The sequence below is a fragment of the Castor canadensis genome, chromosome 7 (genome assembly GCF_047511655.1).
Source record: "Castor canadensis chromosome 7, mCasCan1.hap1v2, whole genome shotgun sequence".
NCBI classification, from domain to species: Eukaryota; Metazoa; Chordata; class Mammalia; order Rodentia; family Castoridae; genus Castor; species Castor canadensis.
Window position 1 is genome coordinate 145135619 of NC_133392.1, and position 21569 is coordinate 145157187.

The window sequence follows — 21569 nt, forward strand, 5'->3', positions numbered from 1 at the left end:
CAGAATATAGACACCACTATAGCCTATTAGAGATGGGTATGAGAGCAGTAGAAGTAAGGAATGGCATTCCAGACACTCATCCATCCAGTGCATAATTTGTGCCATCCATCATACCCGTCCCTGTCTCATGTAATGCATATTCAATAACTGATTATTTAATCCCACTGTGGTCAGAGCTCAGAGGCACAGGCTGCTCTAAGAATGTTTGATGGGGCCTGGTCAATGTATGGGAGGTCAAGGATGACATCTCTGAGGGATGAATTCGGAAGGGAGGCCTGAGAACTACAGTGGGGTAGGTAGAGAGAGAACACTATTTGCCATTCCTGAGGTGGGAATGAGCATAGGGCTTTTGAGTGCCTGAAAAAAGACCCGAGGTCCCTGAAAGTAAGGCCGGCCCCAGGGAAGATGCAGGGAAACCAGAGCAGATAGGGAGAAGGCTTAAAAGGTATCTGCCAGATCGAGAGGGGGCTTCTCTCTTATCTTTAAGGGTCTGGACTTGGGCATGGAGATAACAGAAGGCTCTGAGTGACATCATTTGGACTATGTTTCTAAAAGAGAAATCTGGGTGGCAAGGACGAAGGCCTGCCTCTTCAGAGTGGGGCTAGAGACTTTTCTCTACAAGGGCCTTGCTGGTACTGACATTTTAAGGGACTCATCACCACATGATATCCTTCTAGGTTCTTTGCCAGCTTCCTGTTTATTCTCCTTTCTTGCTTTACCTATGAAAGAAAGGCTTGTCCTAGAATCTTTTGGAACCTTGTCTTGAGTTGGAAAACCACCAGGAAACCAGGGGAATTTTGAAAGTTTGTTTCCCTGGAGGTTTCTTTAGTGACAGCCAAGGCTACCACAACACCCACTGTAGGAATGACTTTCTTTCCCTCTGTCCTCCACATCCCTGCTAATGTGTGATATCAGAATGGGATGCTTTGGCCCTTGTTGGGATATTCTGAAAACAGAGCCTGATGTGTGGACAATAAGGACTAACTTTGTTAATTAGGTGATATTCCAAATCTATTCCATGGATTGAATGAGCTAAATCTGCAGCCTGCACCTATAAGTTTTAACGAGAATATGTTCAAAATAAAAGCTTTTTTTTTTTTTTTTGGTGGTACTGGGGTTTAAAGCAGGGCCTCGCACTTGATACGTAGGTGCTTTACCACTTGAGCCAAGCCTCTAGCCCTCAAAATAAAAGCATTTATAACTAAGGTATATGTGCCCAGTCTTATGATAAACATTCATGTTCTACCTCATAAAATGGGTACAAATATATGCACATTAAAACACACTATAGTCAAGGCAGGTTAGAACAGGGAAAGGTGACGAGGAATTCCTCTGCCAGAAATCAAGGAATAATCATGCTTGCTGCTTCACTGATGTGTAGTCTTGAGAGCAAAACATATTTGTTATTAATGCTAAATCTTAAAAGCAAAATACTCTATTAATGTTTAATCTTAAGAGCAAGGCATAGTTGTTATTAATGCTTAATCTTGATAGCAAAATATATTTGCTGTGTTCATTTTGCCTTCCTCCTATTGTAGCAGGGAGCAGGCCCAGAAAAGAAACAAGCAAGTCTGTGTTCTGATAATGTAGCAGGGGGGAGGGGATGGCATAGCAGGGAGATAAAACTTAAAGAATCTAAATGTGAAGAAGGTCGCTTAGCACTGAGAAAAAGCTAGCCAATGAAATAGTATGTAACATATGGGACAGGTGTTGCTTCTTGCTTTTGTAACCTGCTTGCCTATGGATGTAAATCTGTTCAGCTGTTGCCAGCCTGCTTAATAAACTTACTTCCTAGAAGCCTTGGTGCCCCATCTCTCTGTCTGAGCCATCCTATAACATTCCTGGGGACTTGTCCAGGATTCAGAGTTGGTGTTTTCACCTCCATGTTGCTGGACTCAGAGAGTGTCCCACCAGGCACCAGTGGACCTACTGATCCAATGGAGGGACTCACCCCTCCCAGAGCACCAGAGAGCAAGTCTCTGTTGCACAAAGGGACTTGGAGAAGGCTCAGGAACCAATTGGGAGCCCTGCCTGTCAGACTGGTAAGAACCCGGGTTTGAATAACAGGCCTGCCTTTAGGAGGCAGAAGGGGAGCCTGATCACCTCCCAGAGACCCCCGAGTAACCCTGACTGGGGTGAAACCAGGTCTTTCAGGTTTAGGGAGTGGGGCAAAAATGTATGAGACACCTCCAGGAATTAGGGAAGTTGAGCACCTACTGGGTTTTCTCACCAGCAAGATAGACCAGGATGGGGAACAACACAAGTAAAAAGAAAGCACTTTGAGTAAAATGCAAGAAATCTCCAGTACTGGGTGGGGGTGGGGTTTGGGCTTTTCCTGGGAAATAGCCACAACCAAGTTTAAGGGATGGGTAACAAAAATTCAGTTCCAAAGAGGGAGACTCACATGAGAACAGAGGCATCATCCACCATTGCGCCAGATAATCCTCTGGATATGGTTTAAAAAGGGGTTTTTTTGGAGACTGCACTCTGTTTTTGTGTGTATGTGTGTGTGTGTGTGTGTGTGTGTGTGTGTGTGTGTGTGTGTGTGTGTGTGTGTGTGAATTTGTTTAAAGCGTTGGGCAGAATTTAATTTGCTCCTGGAATTCCAGCTCATCTTATGTATGCTTAAGTTGACACTTTTTTCTGGCATGCTTAATTTATAAAACTTGTGTATGCATGTGTAAACATCTTCAAAATGATTCTTAAACTGCTGTTATAAGGCTAATGTGCTATTCAAGGTAACAAAAAACCAGGGTGTTTGTGTTAAAGATCTCTGTTATAAACTGCTTAAGCTTTTTACATATGAATATGTAAACATCTTGAGGATGGTTCTTATTATAGAGTCAATATAAAAAAATTGTTACTTTTACTCTGTTCTACTGCTACTTTTAAGAAAACCAGTTTTCAAACTTATTTCAACCAGGTCTCACTAGGTTGCAGGCATTCAGAGGTTAACAACAGCCTGCAGCAGGAATCTTGAAATTTGGGTACCTAAAAAATGACCTTAGCCTGTTTCATTCTGTCCTAAATAAAACCTGGGATTTAATTCTCTCTTATAATATATGGTCTATTAACAAATGGGCTTTCCATAAATTGTTTTTATACAAAAAATAATTTTAAGGTTGCTTTCTTTTTTTTCATACAAATATAAGGCTGTAAGTTAAAAGGTTTTGTGAGTTATTTTCAACAAGTAACAAAAAAAAAGGTATTAAGTATATGGTTTCTAAAAATAAAAAGTTAAAAAGATACTTTTAAATTAAAAAAAGAGTAAAGACAAACTCCCCGAGGGGATACAAAATAAGTTGTCATAAAGGTACAGAGTAAGTTGTCATAAAAAAAGATGGAGTTTATAGATGCTTATGTAAATGATTAAGTTGACTAAAATCTAAAAATTACATTAAAGGTTTTATAAGGTCAAAATTTAATGTACTGACATAAAACTGAAACTTAACTCACTAAGCTTAAAAATTTTGTATTGTTCTTGATAACACTTACAAAAAAACTCTTAAAAAAGTTTTTTGTTTTACCAAAATAACTGTCAGAAATTTTTGGTGCTACAGGTTAATTTAAAAATTTATCAAGACAGCAAGAGTTTATTAAAACACAGAGAGGCAAGCACCCGGTGTACTGCTACACTGATATGAGGGTTGAGACAGATTTACTCACGTAAAACAAAGTGAAAAAAAAAAAAAACCTCAAAAAGAAGCACTACACTGGAGGTCAAGACCTCCGGTTTTTATTGGAGTCAATGGAGTGGAGATGTTAGTCCTACTCCTTCCACATGTCAGGTGGAAGAATTTTTGAACTGGGATGGCCAGATTGAGCCTGTTATTTTAGGGGGACTCCACTGACTACAAGTTGATGGGATCCTGCTATATCATGGGCCATCTGTTAATGTCAGCAATCTGGGATGTGATCCTTTATCAACATCTGACCAATGATTCTTGACCATTAGGTTTCCTGACTCCACATTAGGTTCCCATAAATTTACTTGTGTTCTCTGGTGATTTTTGTCAGGGTTTTGACTACTGAGGTAACTAAGTCACAACTAAATAAAAGTTCATTTAAGAATTGGTTTATGTAAAATTTTCTAGATGACCTCATAATTATGGTTAAACAACTATTGTCTTGAGTGATTCTAATGCAGTCAGTACCCTATATGTGTCTGTGACTGGGCTATGTGGGTCACTGACACTCTTCCCCTCCCAACTGATGAGAAAATCTAAGGTTTTACTTCAAGAGCAACAACTAGACTAATATACACATACTAACTTCTATATACATATAACCTCTATAGAGCTATGATGCTGTTGCTGGTTCCTGTATATCAAGTCTTCTAAAATACAAAATTTAGATAACCATGGTAACAAAAAGTTAATGGTACTGATATACTGTTCTGTTAGTTGCTAAATCGTCCATCCAAATTTTAATCATGGCTCTTTTAAGTTTTTGTCATTACAGTTCGATCCTTCTGGGGAATTTACAACTAGGTCCATGGAAAATGATTCTAATAAGTTCTTATGTGTCAACCAGGTTAGTTTTCTGGATGTCTGCTTTTGTTGGATTTTGTTTTGTATTGTACTTGTGTAGAAGGCCACTGCCTAAGAACCACTCCTTCTAAGCCTCTTTATTGCTTAAATTTGGCCAAAAGGGTCTAGTTGGCACTGACTCCCACCTGATCTGCTTGTTACTTCCCTACCCCACCCCCTCACCCCACCCCCAACGATGTGGGTCCAAAACCAAACAAACAGACAAAAATCCAGGAAAGACCACATCCTCTCAATGAGGGAAAGAAATGACCAATCGGAAACATACCACCCTGAATGCACCCAATCTTGACTGATCTCGAACGCTAAGCAGGGTCGGACCTGATTAGTACTTGGATGGGAGACAGAGCTTTAGAAGAGATTGACAGAGATGAGCAGTTTGGAGACAAGGGGGGAATGCCGTCATAGTTCAAATGGAGTCACTCGTGCCAGACCCCAAAATAACCAAGGCCGAGAGGATTAAAGAAATGGTTCTTATGCATGTGTGGTTATCTGGCATTAAAGGCCTTCCAGACACAAACTCATATTTTTTTAGACAGGGTCTTTTACTTAGAGACAAAATGACTATTTTTACTTGCTCTAGACATGTCCTTTGATACTTAAAGATGGTGTTTTTAACTTTGTTTAAGCAATGTGTTTTCTTGGACATATATACTGATAATATATTGTTGCCATGGTAATTCTACTCAGTAAAACAAACAAACAAACAAAAAGCCAGGAGATACTTTCTGAGTAAAAGAATGAAATATCCAACCATTAAAACCCCTTTTGTAACTAGCTAGCATTTGTTGCCCTTAACGCAGAGAAACTAAAGCAGATACCTTAAAAGCAACTGAGGCCAATAGGAAAAGGGGAACAGGTACTAGAGAAAAGGTTAGATCAAAAAGAATTAACCTAGAAGGTAACACACACTCACAGGAAATCAATGTGAGTCAATGCCCTGTATGGCTATCCTTATCTCAACCAGCAAAACCCCTTGTTCCTTCCTATTATTGCTTATACTCTCTCTACAACAAAATTAGAGATAAGGGCAAAATAGTTTCTGCTGGGTATTGGGGGGGGGGAGCGGGAGGGGGTGGAGTGGGTGGTAAGGGAGGGGGTGGGGGCAGGGGGGAGAAATGAACCAAGCCTTGTATGCACATATGAATAATAAAAGAAAAATGAAAAAAACAAAACAAAACCCTTTTGTTGTTTTTTTGTCTACCCCCACCACAGTTAAAGTAGCAGAAATTGGATCCACCCTGGATCCACCACAGCTGAGTAAACCCAGCCAGCCTGCCTCTCCCAAGTGGGAGTGCATCCCTGGCCCAGCCTCACCATGCAAGATCACCCTCCAGAACGCCTGTGCCCTCCCTTGGCAGGATCCCCGCTTCCCAGGAAACAACAGGGGACCAAAAACAATGGGACAACAGCCCTGCTGTAGTCACTCTGAAAGCTGACTAGTCTACACATGGAAAAAGCTCAAACATGGGACACACCCCTGCTCTCCTCTACACAATTGGACTCTTACCTTTTGGGTTGGCCCTTGTAAGGTTCCCCCATGCAGTAAATGTTGTAAGAGAGCCATTGTTGGGATCTCCGCGTAGCCATACTTTGTATCATACACCCACCAACAGGTTGGATGTTACATCTGCTAGTATATGCCCCAGGTTTGTGAGGTTTCCAGTAAGTGATACTGGAAGTCCCAGAGTAAGGGGAACAATGCAGGCTACATTTGTAATGAAAAGCAGGGCGATGGGTCTTATCTTGGAAGCATGTTTGATGTCACCCTGCCTGGTTCCCTTGATATTGTGGTTCATCAGGACCATTATAGAGGCCACTATAGAGAAAAAACAGTTGCCCATGTAATGATGCTATGGAAACACACATCCCTAAATCAAGATGATGCTCTTTGACCCTAGGTGGATCCCAGCATCAAAAGGGGGAATGATGTAACAGGGAGGAGGGCCAGGAAAGAAGCAAGCCTGTGTTCTGATAATGTAGCAGGGGGAAGAGGATGGCACAGCAGGGAGATAAAACTTGAAGAATCTAAATGTGAAGAAGGTCACTTAGCACTGAGGAAAAGCTAGCCAATGAAATAGTATGTAACCATATATGGGACAGGCGTTGCTTCTTGCTTCTGTAACCTGCTTGCAAGAATATGTAAGGCAAGACTCCTTTGTTCTTGGGGCTCAGCCATTGGATGTGAATCCACTGAGCCACTGCTGGCCTGCTTAATAAACTTGTTTCCCAAAAGGCTTGGTGCCCCACCTCTCTGGCTGAGCCATCTGTAACACTATAGCAAATAGCAATGCATAATTAGGTGTGAGCACACAAGTATTGCTCTTTTAGTCTCGCTGTGTAACCTGACGTAAGAAACAACCCCATCTTAACCCTTCCCAGATGATTAAACCAAGTAAGAAAATCTTTGAGAAAAATATCTAACCAAAGACACTGAGGAAATTCCCTCCCCTATCTTCCCAGCATGTCAGAACTTTCAGCACCCCTTCTCAGGCGTGCCCACACCCACGGCTGGGTGTGTGCTCAGCTTTACTCTGATAATGAACTTTCCTGGTCTCTACCTTAACGTGACCTATAATTCTTTTCTGTGACAACATCAAGAACCTATGAGGTATCCTTGGGGTCCACCTTGATCCCCACTGATATGGGCAAAGGTATGGTAAAAGAATCATATTCCAATTTTCCCAGCCTTTTCAGGTTAACCCAAGATGCCTCTAAGTTAAAATAGTTACAAACATAATTGGTAATACCTTTTGGATAAATTTCATAGAGATATGAAAACAAAACAAATCCTGGATAAACCAGGTGTGTCTAGTACTCTGCTTTGAATAAAAATGATGGAGGCAATAATCATACTGCTAGCCGGTCTGTTAATAAAAGTGAACTGACACTGTCATGTGTAGCCCATAATTTGTCAAATACAATTTTTGTTTTTTTGGCTGTACTGGGGATTGAACCGAGGGCCTTGAGCTTGTGAGGCAAGTGCTCTACCGCTTGAGTCTTTGACCACTTTGAAAGGAGTTCAAAGAATTCAGTGGCACTCTTAAAGTGACACTCTTCCATTACAGGTATTGCACCAATGTGGGCAAAGGTCTCAGCGAGTACAGCTATAAAAACCTAAACTTGTAACAGAATTGATGTTACACTCATCCTCACTCTAACCTTTGTATTTATCTTGAATATAGGAATTAATTTTTAAAACACTCCATTCTTCTCATCCAGATATTAATTTCTAATTCAATGTTAGTCTTGCTTTTTTTTCTTGGTGGTACTGGGTTTTGAACTCAGGATCTCACGATTGCTAGGCAGACGATCTACCACTTGAGCCACTCCACCAGCCCTTTTTTATGTGTTGAGTATTTTGCAAGCTATTTGCTTGGGTTGTCTTTGAATCGTGATCCTCCTGATTGCTGACTGCCAAGTAGCTAGAAATACAGGCATGAGCCACCAGTGCCCAGTGTAATGTTAGTTTTGTCTCAAAAGTTATTACAAAACTTTGTATTGCATTAACCAATTGCTTGTATCCAAATGTGACCAATTTAAAAAACCTCTTTTTGGTTAATCAACCTTATTGTCCTCACATCTAAAGAGATTTAAAAAATGAAGTTCATTCCATACATGGCATTTTTTCTTATAGATAAGTGTTGATTTTTTTTTTAATTGGAAGGCCATTAGGCTGAGCCAGCTTCAGTGCCTTAAGGTCCTACATAAGCAAACCAATACAAAATGAAACTTACCCTTAACCAGTCAGAAAGAGTCAATTGGTCTCTAGGAACCTCTGGGCTGGGTCACACCCTAATAAGATAGATGCCTAGCCATGGCCAAGCAGGCAATTTCTTTACTTTGCTTCTCCATTCTGCTTGCAAAAGCCCACAGCTCACACTGCTGATGGGGAGGTTTCTGAACCTCTTCTAGAGTTCTGCTGAATTCATGCATCTTCCATTCTTCCTTCCATCCCTTTCCTCTCCTCCCTCCCCCCCTCCCTTCCGTGGCACTGGGGTTTGAACTCAGGGCTTTATACTTGCTAGGCAGGTGCTCTACTGCTTGAGCCACACCTCTAGCCCTCATGTATGGTTTGCTCAAATAAACCCTGTTCAGGGCTGGGGGCATAGCTCAAGTGGTAGAATGCTTGCCTAGCAAGTTCAAGGTCCTGGGTTCAATCCCCAGTACCACAAAGACAGATAAACAACTATATTCAATTTTAGTTGTCTCAAGTTTCCCTTTTATAACAGGTGCCCATAAAATTTGATTGATTTATTTATTTTAAAGAGACAGGGATCTCACTGTTGCCCAGGCTGATCTCAAACACCTAGGATCAAGCAATCCTCTTGCCTCAGCCTCCTGAGTAGCTGGGACTTCTGATATGCACCATGTCCAACTCCCTTACAACTTTTAAATGGTAAAAGACACACAAATTGGGAGTAAGATTCTGTGAGGGAAAGGGAAGGGAAAAACAAATTCAAGGAAAAAAGAACGAGGCCACGTTTTCAATACTTAAGGGACTTGTCTAGATATCTTTCAGAAGACTGGTGGTGAGTACCAAGTGGTCTTTACATCCCAGGGGCTTCTCTTAAGTATGTGTAACAGGTTTTTAAAATACCAGTATTTACATATTTTGCAAATATTTCAACTTGTAATGAAAAAATTTAGGTGCCAACTAAAAGAATGTACGAGAAAACAGGTGGTGCTACCTTACAGTACCAAGTTTGAGGACCTCAAAGGAAGCCTTTCATCACCTGTGGGCTTAGGGGAGGACAGAAAACCAAGGCCAAGGCCAAGGCGGAGCTCGTCCAGCAGCCCAGGTAGCTTATGCTGCTGAGCTGCTAACGGCAGCCATTCCACAGGGCTGCAAGGGCAGGTAGGGGACAAAGGCAACACATCAAGGATGTGGTGGCCTTTCCCAGACAAAAAAGAGCTCGGAACAGGCTCCAAGAATGGGGAAGAAACCAGTGGAACAGAACACACACTGGCTGTGGCTACCACCTTCTCTAAGCTGTGGCTTCCTCTGCTGGTTGGGAGACAATAGCACTCTCCTTCTGGGACTGTTTCAGGGAATTCTGAACATGATTTAGAGTAAGTACTTAGCATTAAGGTGACCTGTATGAAATTGCCACTGTTTGGCCATCCTTGGGCTACAAAAGTGTCATACAATTCAGCCTGTACCTGATAACTGTTATTATTCTTATGTGGAGATCAAGCTGTGCTCTGATGCCATGTTGACTGAAAGAGCAAGGCTGTCTGAGCATGTGCTGTTGAAGCTCTAGCAAGAGGAAGTAAATAAGGGAAGGAGCTCCTGCCACATAGACAAGCCACACCGTCAGAAGGGGGTGGAGAGGGCAGAGCCTAGAAATTAAAATTGCAAGATTCACGAGGATCAAGCTAGGCAGCCAAAACTCTCACAGTTAAGTGGGGACCATGATGATGAAGGCTGGAATTTACGTAGTGCTTACGTGTCAAACAAGGTACCAAGTCCGTTCTAGGCATTCCCCTTGGGCCATAAACGACCTGACCAGGCAACTTCTACCGGGAGTCCTCTTCTTAGCACATAGTTGGAAGGAGTTTACAGATGAACACAGCAGGCCTCAGAGAGGTGAAATAGACCAACGAGGGTAAGGACAGGAGGATTTGAAAGTGGAGGTCTGACTTCTGGTTTTCTGATGACAGTGCCACCACTGACAGTCTCCCCAGTGTTCTCTGAGGGGTCTTTCACAGGGGGCGAATGAATAGGAAAAAAAATGCTCCACCTTGTAAATGTTGTGCTCACACTGACAACACAGGCAGCAGGGGTTTCTTTTGGGAGCCATTTCCATAGTGCATGAATCTCCACATGTAATGACCAGCTACAGACAGACAGGGATGGTACAGCAGACATACTCATGCCCTTCCACCCACACGTCTCCAAGGGCCTCATCAGTGCTAATTATGCCCCCAACCCTTGTGAAGTGTTGCTTGGTTCAGTTTTATGAGCATTTAAGTCTGGCAGAGACTCTGCCAACGCCCAGGGGTTACACAGTTCAGATACACACCCACCAGCTACCCTCCGGGGCCTGGCACAGGTGATTCAGAGCCAAGAATCCTGCCAGCAGGTTCCTCCTCCAACCTCAGAATGTGAAGATTGGGTGCCCTGCTTCCAGAGCCGGTCCCCTCCTCTGGAACCTGACAGCTTCCTTAGCCCTCCTCGTTCCTCAGTCACCCAGGGGCCACCTGAGGCCTCATGGAGGCACTCAGAGTGGGAAATGCTGTGAGCTATGAGGATGGTTAACCCAGGACAGGGGCTTATCTTGGAATCATGACTGTCCCTTAAGATAAGGTAGGGGTGGGAGCAAGTAGGTCCCAGCAGAAGGGCAGTTGGTGAGTAGGGTCCAGCAGAGTTCACAGGTAGAGTCTTCTCCTGGGCCATCTCTGTCTGCTGAGGTCCTCTACCTGTGATGTCATTGGAAGGGCTGACTATTCTGAGGCTACTCCTGAGTGGTTCCCCATTATCTCAGCCTTCCTGGGCAGAGCTATCTCAGTTAGTCCACACTGTCAATTCAGGCCCAAAGTGTGTGTGGGGTGGGGGGAGGGTGTGCTGCCAGTAGCTGCTCCCTGTGCAGACTGTTATCGAGCGAGGTGCAAGACCAGGCCGGAGGCACTGATGGAGTCAGTGGTATGGCCAGGAGCCCCGGGTCCCCTTATACCATTTTGTTCCTTTTGTATTCCATGTGTGATAAGTAGTGAGGCCTCCCAGTTATCAGGGGCCTTACATTTAGGGTAGCTGTACATTGCCCAAAAGGGAACACCTAGAGAATAAGAGGGGACTTGTGCCTATTCATTGTTTATAGGCACAAGTCAGGACTTACAGTCACTTTACTCATAGTGCAGCATTCCTGGGAAGAAAGTGTGGTGAGGGCACCGCTAGTCATAGGCAGCAGGATTTCAGACTCATCTGCTTTCAACTATGGCTACAACAGACCCACATATCAAGGAGAGAGGGCGGCAACAGCAAAGGCACCCCTCTCTCTGCTTCTGCTTCCTGGCATGGACTCTGAGAACAGCAGGCCTCAGGGGGGTTTGCCTCTGCCCACTTTCTTGCTGTGTGACTTCAGGGGAACTACCTTAGCTCTCTGAGCCTCAGCTTTCACATCTGAACACAAGAGTTGATTCACACTGTCATGGGAGTATGTCATATGAGATGTTGGACATAGTCAATGCTGAAAGAGTTCTAGCTGCTGACCTGGGTCATCTTTATTCTCATTATTACTAGCTACAGAGCCAAATGCCCTTCTAGCTCTGCTATTTCCTCACCTAGGAATTGATCTCTTACCACCTAAAACTCTAAGAGCAAATAAACTTCTTCCAGAAAGGCAGCCACAAGTCAGAGGCAGGCTTGCTGGTGGATATTAGTCTCCAAGTGAAATCTCAGCTGGGCTCTGACATTCCCAGTGTCTGCTTCTTATCTGCTACCAGCAACCTCCACTTAAATACCACGGCAACAAGACCAGTCATTGCTGGCTATTTAAACTGATCTCCCACAATGCCTTCGGCTTAGAAATACAAAGAGATAAGGATAAATTCCTGTATCCTGGCTTGCTCTAGGGTGCCTGGCATTCCTATGCAAGTGATGCACGAGTCTGGCTAACTAGGCTCTGCTACACCTGTAACCTGGCTTCTGGCTACATCCCTGACATGCACCTTCTCCAGTAGGTGAGCCATTATCTTCCCTGTGATTGTCATTTTCACATTTAATCACCAGAGCAGAAAGGGCCTTACAGCGGACAAGAATAGTGGATGGACCAAGGACCTTGGCAGTGCAGAGACTGAATATGAACCCAGCTTTACTACCTATTGACTATGTGGCCTCTGCAAAGTTAATTAACTTCTCTGTGCCACTTTCCTCACATGTAAAGTGGGGTTATTATAATAAATAGAACCTACCTCACGGGGTTTTTGTGAGGATTAGCATAGCCCCTGTCCCTGTTGAGTGTAAACACTCAAGAAATGTTAGCTGTTGTGATTACTAGTTGACTGTGGATAAAGGCTCTGTATTTTCTTGTCAGAAAGACCCACAAAGGCTTCATGGAAAAGGTGATAATGGAGCTGGAAGATGGGTAGGATTTCCCAGGCAGGAAGGGAATGGTGCAGGCAGCCTCAGTTTTCTAGTCCATGAATTCAGGTCACTATCACAATTACCCTATAGGATGGATTTGAAACTGGCCTGCAGAGGGCTTACATGACCTTCCACAAGCTATATAGCTAGAAGGTAACAGAGCCGGGACTTGAAGCCAGGTCTGTCTGTGTCCAGAGCCCATGCTCTGGTCTCTACTTTTGTGAGTTGTCTAGAAGAATAGGCAATTGTGGAAATACATCTTCCCTGCCTCCCTCCTGGACTCCTTCAGGGAAGATACTTCTCAATGATCTGCAGAGCTCCTGTCCCAGCACCTGAATGGATCTAGAAGGATCTATTTGCTAAATAAAAGAAATTGAGGCCTGATTCTTCCAGACTAAGGCAAAGTGCCAGTGGCCTTCTGGGATGCAGTCCGTCCTTAGCAGTGCATCCTGACAACTAGAATTCATTCTTATGGGGTGTGGCAGAGGGCAGGCTTCATCTCACTGACCAAACTAGCCTTGGGGCCTCTCTCTGTTTTCTTGTCCCCATAGTGAGAGATGACTTGGACCAGCAGATGGTGGCCACTCTGAGAGTTGCGCATGATGGTGGAGTCCCAGAAACTGTTTGCTGGCTACCCCTCTCCCCCAATCACTGATTGGATCAGGGTAGACACCACACTGGGCCAATCAGATCTTCCCTCCTTTGAAGCAGGGTATATGAGTTCCTTTCAAGCTCCACTGCTCCTCCTGCTCTTGGGTGTTTTGAGCTACCCTACAGTTTTATAATTTCCTCCTTTGCCTCAGCTTCTCTGAAATGAGTTTTTATTCCTTGCACCCAAAATAGCCTTAATGAAATCAAGGGGGAAGGAGCCAGCTCCCTCTATCCTTAGACAACAATAACCACACCTTTCCCTCCACTCTTCATCTAACCCATAGTCTTTCTGAGTTGAGGGCTTCCTGCGTGCCTAGGGTATGGTCAGACACTAAGTGAGGTGTGTTTTCATCAGTCCACAAAAGCTGGCATGAGGGGTCAGTATCACATTCTACAGGTGAGGTAACAGATCTGAGGGGTGAAGATGAATGTCCAAAGATCACTTACCAGAAAGGAAAATAGGGAACCAACCCAGGTCCTCTTCTCTTAACCCCACCTGCTACTTTGGTGGGCTCCTAACCACCTGTTCACAGGCCTGTCACCCTCCTCAATTCCTATGCTCTGTGGTAGAGTCACCATGACTTATTTATCTCTGTTTTGGCACAAAGACATTCTCCAAAAAGCAACTGAAGTGAATTTGTGATTAGAATGGGAACTTATCAGAAATCTCATCAAGGAGAATGTTCTGTGTTTTCTTAGATTCTGAATTTGTCCTTTGGCATCCATTCATCACAGGCCAACTGTGTTCACTAGTTTCTTATTTTCTGTACTCTTGCCACTCTGGCATTTGTGGCCTCACTGACAGGGGCAGATGGCCCCTCCCAGGGCTACAGAATTCTCAGACCCAGTGAAGGAGCCTCCTGTATGCTAACTTTGCAATCAGAGTTACTCTCCAGCAGCTCCTTATCAAACTTCACAGAATGTCATTTCCCCTGCCCCAAATCAACTTAGAGCCCTGTACTGGAATACTACAGACAGTCCCTATGCCCCAAAGTCCTATGGAGTTCTGTATCGACACCTTGTCTTTCCAATGGAAATCATAACTGAGGGAAGGAAGTGCTGAGAGGAGCAGGAGGAGCCTTGTGGTACTAGTAATGTTTTGTCTCTTGATTTGGGTACACGTGGGCACTCTGTTGATTAAAGAGTTGGTTTTTTTTTGTCGGTACTGAGGTTTGAATTCCATACCTCAGGCTGGCTAGTGGCTCTACCACTTGAGCCACTCCACCAGCCCTTTCTGTGTTGGATATTTTTGAGACAGGGTCCCTGGAACCATTTGCCCCAGCTACTTTGAACTACGATCCTCCTAATCTCTGCTTCCTGAGTAGCTAGGATTACAGGTGTGAGCCACCGGCGCCCAGCTCTCTTGATTAAGATTTAACATCCAGTGCTTACGATCTGTATGCTTAACATACTGCAAGAAAATGCATAGTTCAGAAAAAAGGTTTTCTTACTTGAAAGCTATTTTAATAACACACCCTATAGCATTTGGGCCCTATGACAATGATAATAATGGCACTTCCCACACAACAAGTTTGTCTTGCTCACTACAAATACCAGTGATGACCAAGATGAGGTCACCTGAGATTTCCATTTCTCAGGATGGAGGCCAGAGGAGGGGCTTATTGGATCATCTAGTCCAGAAATACCACACCTGGCTGATGGCTTGATTCACCTTGGGGGTGTTTTATAAAACACAGCCTCCAGGTTTCTAGCCTAGATCTGCTTAACCACAATTTTCAGGGATAGAGATAGAGGGGGCATGGGATGAAGGCAGAGAGAGATGCATCCAAGGCTGAGAACACCAAGGAGGTGATGCAGTGCAGTGGTGGGAGCACAGATGCTGCACAACTTCTCTGTGCCTGTTTCCTCATCTCCAAAGTGGGGATGAAAATGACAATAGCAGGCACTTGAATAATGCTGGCCATTGTGTGTGTGTGTGTGTGTGATAGGTCTAGATGCTTCATGTGGCTGAATTCATTTACTTGTAACTGCTAGGAGTCAGGCACTATTGTTATGCCTGTTTTATAGATGGGGAAAAGTGTGTCTACTTTTATTGCTGTTGTGAAGATTACCTGACAAAATATATGTGAAGAACTTAGCATAGTGCTTGGGACAGAATAAAAGCTCAATAAATATTAGTCATCATTATTATTTATCATAATTATTATATAGAACTAATAATAGCTTTAGCTCTGCTTCTCCACTTGCTGCATGATCTTTAGGACATCTTTTCCCGTCTCTCAGCCTCACTTTCTCAAGCCAGAGGTTTGATGAGATGGCCTCTAAGTCTCCTTTAGCCCTAAGGTGTTAGAAATCTCTGATTGATACAGAAAAAAACAAGAAAAGATTACAAATACTTCCAAGTCTTCAGATTCTGCATTGACAGGTGTTTAGAAACATATAAATTTGATATTAAAACACCTTATTTTAAGGGCTTGGAATGTAGCACAGTGGTAAAGTGCTTGCCCAGTATGTACAAAGCCCTGGGATTGATCCTCAATACCACAAGAAAACAAAAACCAAGAAACCCCTGATTTTAAAAAAGGCTCATTCCCCTTGACCTGTTCATCACGCCTGTATGAATACATCTAAGGAAATAATCAGAGATGAGCACAAAGATTTGCACACCAGCATGCTCACTGCTTAGAGTCACCCCAAATTACAAACAACCTGAGCATCCAACAACAGGGGATCTGTCATGCAAACCTCATACAGCAGACCAATAGATTTTGGGCAATCATTCAAAAAGCAGACTTTCAATCACTCTCAATGACATGGGGAAATGTTCCACAAATTAGGTTAAGTGAACCAACCAAGATCCAAAACCTTCCATGCATGCAGTGTTGCCTCAAATCTGTAATACCAGAAAAAGACAAGAAGGATACAGAATACAGCATTGAACAGAGATTGTCTTCAAATAATGCAGACTTAAAAAAATCAAATATTCTGGTGGGCATGCATTCCTTTTTCTTAAACCCACTTGGAAGATGTTTCTCTCTCTCCCTATTTTCTGTGTTAAGGAGCACTTTTCTTGATTTCCCATTGCCCTGTGTACGTGGAGAGCCTTCCTGTTTCTGCCAGCAACAGGCATAGACCCTGGACGCCTCTGTCAGCCAGGGTTGTGCTGTGCTGCTTTCTGGTGAGAAAAAGACAAATTTCCAAAAGCAAAAGAGAGCACTTGCCTTGTAGGAGAAGGAGCTCTCGATGCTCCCGCTCACTGGGGTGGCACTGCTGGTGGGTGGCAGCTGCTGCAGCCGCAGACCTGTGCCCTGGGCTCCATCCATTATGGTTTATAGGTGCATCCTGCCTGGTCTGATTGGAGCTGGAGCTGCTGCTAAGCGGGGCCCAAGTCAGCAGCCATCTGTCCTGGTGTTCACCTCCTTCCTTCACACCGATGGTACCTGAGGCTTCTTTAGCTGACTTACAGCCTTCTCAGCTTCTTGGAGAAGAGTTGACTTCCCAGTATCTTCCAGGCACAGGCACAGTGTCTCCTGATTCTTGCTGTGCTGTGGGGGTGGAGAGGAGTATTAATAATGCATGAAACACAGCCTGGCTTTGTGACCTGAGAGAAGGATGAGTACAAAGCCACCTGGCCATGAGAAGGGAGGCCATTTAGGACATTACATCATGCCTGTATCCCCTTAATAAAGAGATCACTGTCTACTGCAAAAGTTTCCCCCCAGCCCTTAGATACCCACTTTCCTCTCCTCCTCCCTTGCCTTTCTTCTAATTAAAACCCTCTTTTTTTTTTTTGGCAGTACTGGAGTTTGAACTCAGGGCTTTGCACTTGGGCACTCTACTGCTTAAGCCAAGCCTCCAGCCCTAAATCCTCCTTTTTTTCCATAGGCTCTTCTCCAGGTCTCAAACAAAACAAAAATCATATGACCATCGAAAGTGAACCATCACTGGGCATGGTAATTCCAGCACTCAGGAGGAACAAGCAGTAGGATTCAGAGTGCAAGGACAGCCTGGGCTACATAGCAAGACCCTATCTGAAACTAAAAAGAAAAAAAGAACCATCTTTTTTAGGAGGGAATGAATGAGAGGAAAAGCTATCTCTATGGCAGATGGAAGAACCCGCCTGCTCCCAGGTCAGCCTGGCACAGATGAGGTGAAATTGCACTGGGAGGTGGAAGATCTGTGTGACCAGATTGCTTTGCCTCTTAAAGACTCATATGACCTCATGATGGATGCAACAGCAATCATCCCAGTTAATTTCATTGGACTGACATTTTCAGTGTTTCTCAAACATTTCTCCCAGAGAAGAAACAGAAAATTTGCTCCTAGTGTTCATGACCGAGACCTACCATAGCACTAAAGGTTTCTTTGAAGTCTTCTTATACTTGATGTTCCTGTCCCACAGGGCAGTTGTGAGAATTTGATGAAACAAGCAGTGTAAAATGCATGCACAGCAAATGGTCAATGAGTGTCAGCTGTTACTACTGTAACTTATTCTCACCAGTTTAATCACTGAATTTACTGGGGCATATTCTCTCATGCATCCATCCAAGAAAGTTACTGAGTGCTCACAGACATCTCAACAGACACATTCTCTGCCATGCCCTAGGCTTCAGAAAGCTGCTTATCCCATAGCTTTTCCTTCCTTCTGCCATCTTGCTCTAGGCGGAGGAATTCTAGTTCCTTGTGTGACTCGCACAGCTTAAGTAATAGGCAAACAACACGTTCAGCACCCAGAAGACATAGGTGCAGGTTTGGTACAGGAGCAACCATAAGGACCATTTGACTTAGGTCTCAGCCTTGTAATTAAATTATTGCTGTCTTCAGTTGAGACAGTATTTGTACATGAATATACTCACATATATAACTCACATTCCATACCTTTCCTACTTGTTTAATTTTTTGGGGTGGCACTGGGGCTTGAACTCAGGGCCTCACGCTTGGTAGGCAGGTGCTCTACCGCTTCAGCCACTCTGCCAGCCCAACTTTCTTACTTGTGCAACCCTATGAAGATGGGTTTGCAAAATTTGGGGGAATGCATAATTGTTTTTCAGTAGACTTTAATGTGCATATGAAAAGTGCAATTGTGTTAAATTTCGGTAGCCCTGTCTTGGCATTTTGAATATAATGTCAGTCTTAGAAAGGAAGAGTGGTTCAAAGCTCTACCTCTGAGAAGTCCAAGCTAGAGTTGAAGCTGTACTGTCTTGAAGATTCCAGCAGGATGTTTACTGAATTCCCTGTTCACTTACTCCCACCTGAGTTCTAGCACAGAGTCTAGGAAAGTGACTCTTGGACACCTGCACTACTTACTAAATGTAGGCCTGTTGAGCACTCGGGAGCTGTGGTCACTTCTGATTTTGCCTTACTCAGACCTAATCAACCACAACTCTGGAATGACAACAAAGGTAACGACCAGCTCCACTCACAGGATGTGAGTGAAAGCAAAGTAGGCCTACAGGACCTGCTAAGGGGGTGGCAGGAATCCAGGCCTCCCAACCTCCTTGAGGCCAGCTGGTTTTCTAGTTTTGTTTTTGTTTGCCTTCGTTTAGTTGGCTTTTAAACAGCAGCTTCCTTCTCTAACTCAGGAGCCCCTACTCTCTGATGCATCTCCTAGAAAGACAGAGGCAGCTCTCCCTGGGCTGGGGAGAAGTTTGGACTGCAGGCCTCAGTGGAACTCTTTGCAAGCTGTGCTCCCTTATAAGGCTCACACGCTGCCTGCTCACTCTCTTTTCCTGGTTTCAAAGCACTTTTCCAGAACTAACATGTATGTCCAAGAAGCAAGCAGCCAACTTTGTGTTGCCAGTTCCAGATCATGGTCATGACCCAGAAAAGGGAAGCCAATTTGAAAGGTGCAACTTGCTTCCACCTCCCCGCCCCCAGCCCTTTTCTCAATTAATTATTTCGCCAGTCCCCACAGAGCAGGTTTTACAGAGGAAAGAACCTTGGCTTGTGGCAGCTAAGAGAAGGACGTGTTTAGAAATTGGCTCTGGCTGAACACATAAATAAAACACCATCTTTCCCACCACCTGACGATTCAGCTTCTGGCTGGTGAGTGTCAGTTACACGCCAAGCTTCCCCTTTCCCGGATTTTGGCTGCCTAAGGGGTTACCCTCTTCGGTTCCCTCTCATTAAGCTGGGAACTCTGAGACTTGGGGAAAGAGCACCTCAGTTCCAGCAGCCAGCCATGCCTCCCTTCAGCCCAGAGCCGGCGTGTGGAGGACTCGTTTTTGGCAGGCTCTGCCTTTCACTTCTTGATTTGGTAAAGCCCGGCATCACCTTTCTTAAGGCAAGCCTCTGTCTTCTCTCCTCGCTTCTCCCCTTCATTAATTCTGAGGCGACAGGACCCAAACTGACAAGGCTGCCGGCAGCAATTTGGGGTGGGGGGGCATTAGATGATTACAAATGCATTGCTTTTCCTGAAACTCTAAGGCTGGATTCAAGTCCCCTTTTCCCCGTCTTAACCATGACTCACCGGCGGCGTTTCCTCTTAGGTCCACCTATCAGAGGGTTCTGAGAAAAGACTTGGACTCTTTGAGCAACCCGGAGGCACAGCCTCCTTGATTCCTTCCCAACTCAGAGCTGCCAGGGTGCAGCAGTGTTTTGCTTTCCAAGGTCGAGATTTGATTGGCCTAACCTTCCGCCAGTCAAAAGATGGCGGGGAGTTCGCGCAGCCGAGTGGCTGCCAGGAGGGGATGGGCGGGATATCCTGCGATATTGGGTGTGCCAGGAAGCTTGCTTGAAGCGCAAGGCAGTCACCTGGGAGCGCATACCGTAGCCTGGCGTCCACCTCGAGTGGTCCCCTCTAGCGGCCACAGGAAGAACGTTGGCGCATCCCTGCTCCGGCCTTTTCCAGTTGTCGGGATGAACTCAGGTGATCGCTCACCTCAACCTGCCCGACAGGTGGGCCTGACAGGTGTCTTCCCTTCTTATCCTCACAGCCTCCTGCAAGGGCTGTGCTAGTGCCGTTTCCGTACTCCACGTTCCCACCAGGTATTCAAATCCCAAACGTCCTTCAAGACCCAGCTCCCCCCCTCGCACCTGTCCTTTCCTGTCCCCCTGTCCCACCTGTTGGCTGTGCTCGATACCAACCCTCCCAGTATGTCCGCAGCTCAGCAGTACTGAGGACCGAACACCTGACTGCTGACAGCTGTAATAATTAACGTATGCACGGAGTTTTACAGAAGGCGAGAAGCTTTCATCACATACATCTTCGTGCACACGCTTTTCGGTTGCGATCCTCACAGCAGCCTCTGAGTGAGACATTGACATCATGCCCGTTTTGCAGGCGAAGAAATGGCATTTGGAGAGGCATCAACGCCGAGGAATAGCGATTATGGGTTCAGATGTGGAGCAGGGAGGGATCACTTGAGAGACGAAGGACTTGGCATATTGTAGGGACTGCCCGAGGGCCGGCGGGGCTGGCGCGAAGTATTTGGGGCGTGGGTGGTAGGAACTGCGATCAGAGGAACGCACCAGGGAGAGTTTATAGTAAGATGTTCGGATTTCGTCCTAAATTTGAAGGGAGCCTTTGGCGGCGTAAACAGGGGGTGACAAGAGCACTGTGATTGCTCTGAAATGTGCGAGGAGGGCTCTTGAAATACTGCTTATCCAATCCTTTTTGCTCCCATAGACGGGGTTTGGATGACTGTTAATTCTCTTAGGTTTATTCCTTGAAGTAGGATTTTTGAGTGAGCAAAATTCTAAAGCTTTTAGTTTACCCCAATTTTTTTTTTTGAGGAGTGATCTAGGTAAAACACCTCCTAGAGTAATTAACCCGAACCCTACAATTCTGGTCGTTTCCCTGCGGATTTTGAAAGGGCTCTAATGATTGGTCAATAACTTTTCACGCTAAAGAAACAGGACACTATTGGCTAGCGGCGCTGGTGGACTCCCGAATGTTCGGCCTGAAGTTGCCACAGCAACAGGCAGGTTGGATCCGTCACTTTGAGCCCCCAACAGACTAGGTAGGAGCCAGCTCCGGTTGGGGGCCGGTCCCTGAGGTCGTGAGGAGAAGGCCACAGTGCACCCCATGGGACGCCTGCTGGGACCTCCGGGTGCGTGCGGAATCCCGTGCCTAGCTGGGTGGGATCCCCGAGGGCAGGAAGGTGCCCCTTGCTGGGGAGATGTGGGGGGACGGGGCGGGGGGAATGTCCTCAGCGTCACCACCTGACAAGTGATAATAACCACGTCGTGCCGTCTCCACCGAGGCCTTGTGATGGCCTGGGCATCTGACTCCCCCTGCCGCAGCCTTTGCCTTTGGGGTTCTAGGGCCTTGCAGTGGGGGGCCACCAAGAGCTGAGCTCCAATCCCAGGTCCATCCAGCTCAT

The 21569-nt window shown here is 45.1% G+C and overlaps 2 protein-coding genes and 1 long non-coding RNA gene across 13 annotated transcripts in view; 2 read left to right on the plus strand and 1 right to left on the minus strand.

Annotated features, from left to right (window-relative positions):
- Nipal3 (NIPA like domain containing 3) overlaps window positions 1–19848 on the minus strand; it is a 53098-nt gene extending 33250 nt beyond the window's left edge. For 4 of the 5 annotated variants that reach the window (XM_020155826.2, XM_074080975.1, XM_074080972.1 and 1 more), the window contains exons 1-2: window positions 19715–19848; window positions 16467–16790 (exon numbers count right to left, since the gene is read on the minus strand). In XM_020155826.2, the coding sequence (XP_020011415.1) occupies window positions 16467–16568 (102 nt within the window). In that variant the 5' untranslated portion in view covers window positions 16569–16790; window positions 19715–19848. Of the gene's footprint in view, window positions 1–16466; window positions 16791–19714 lie in introns of those variants that run through there. The other variant, XM_074080973.1, reaches the window with a different exon arrangement.
- LOC141425008 (uncharacterized) lies at window positions 1112–7271 on the plus strand. Its single transcript, XR_012450053.1, has 3 exons — window positions 1112–2042; window positions 4447–4533; window positions 5763–7271. It is a non-coding gene; the product is annotated as an uncharacterized lncRNA (long non-coding RNA).
- A 101-nt stretch (window positions 19849–19949) lies between the features above and the next one.
- The window catches only part of Stpg1 (sperm tail PG-rich repeat containing 1), a 42018-nt gene continuing 40398 nt past the window's right edge, over window positions 19950–21569 (plus strand). For 5 of the 7 annotated variants that reach the window (XM_074080977.1, XM_074080982.1, XM_074080981.1 and 2 more), the window contains exon 1: window positions 20242–21296. Coding sequence is in view for 1 of the 7 variants with exons in the window: in XM_074080979.1 (XP_073937080.1) it covers window positions 20104–20113 (10 nt within the window). In the remaining 6 variants the exon portion in view is untranslated. Of the gene's footprint in view, window positions 20143–20241; window positions 21297–21569 lie in introns of those variants that run through there. The other 2 variants (XM_074080979.1, XM_074080978.1) reach the window with 2 other exon arrangements.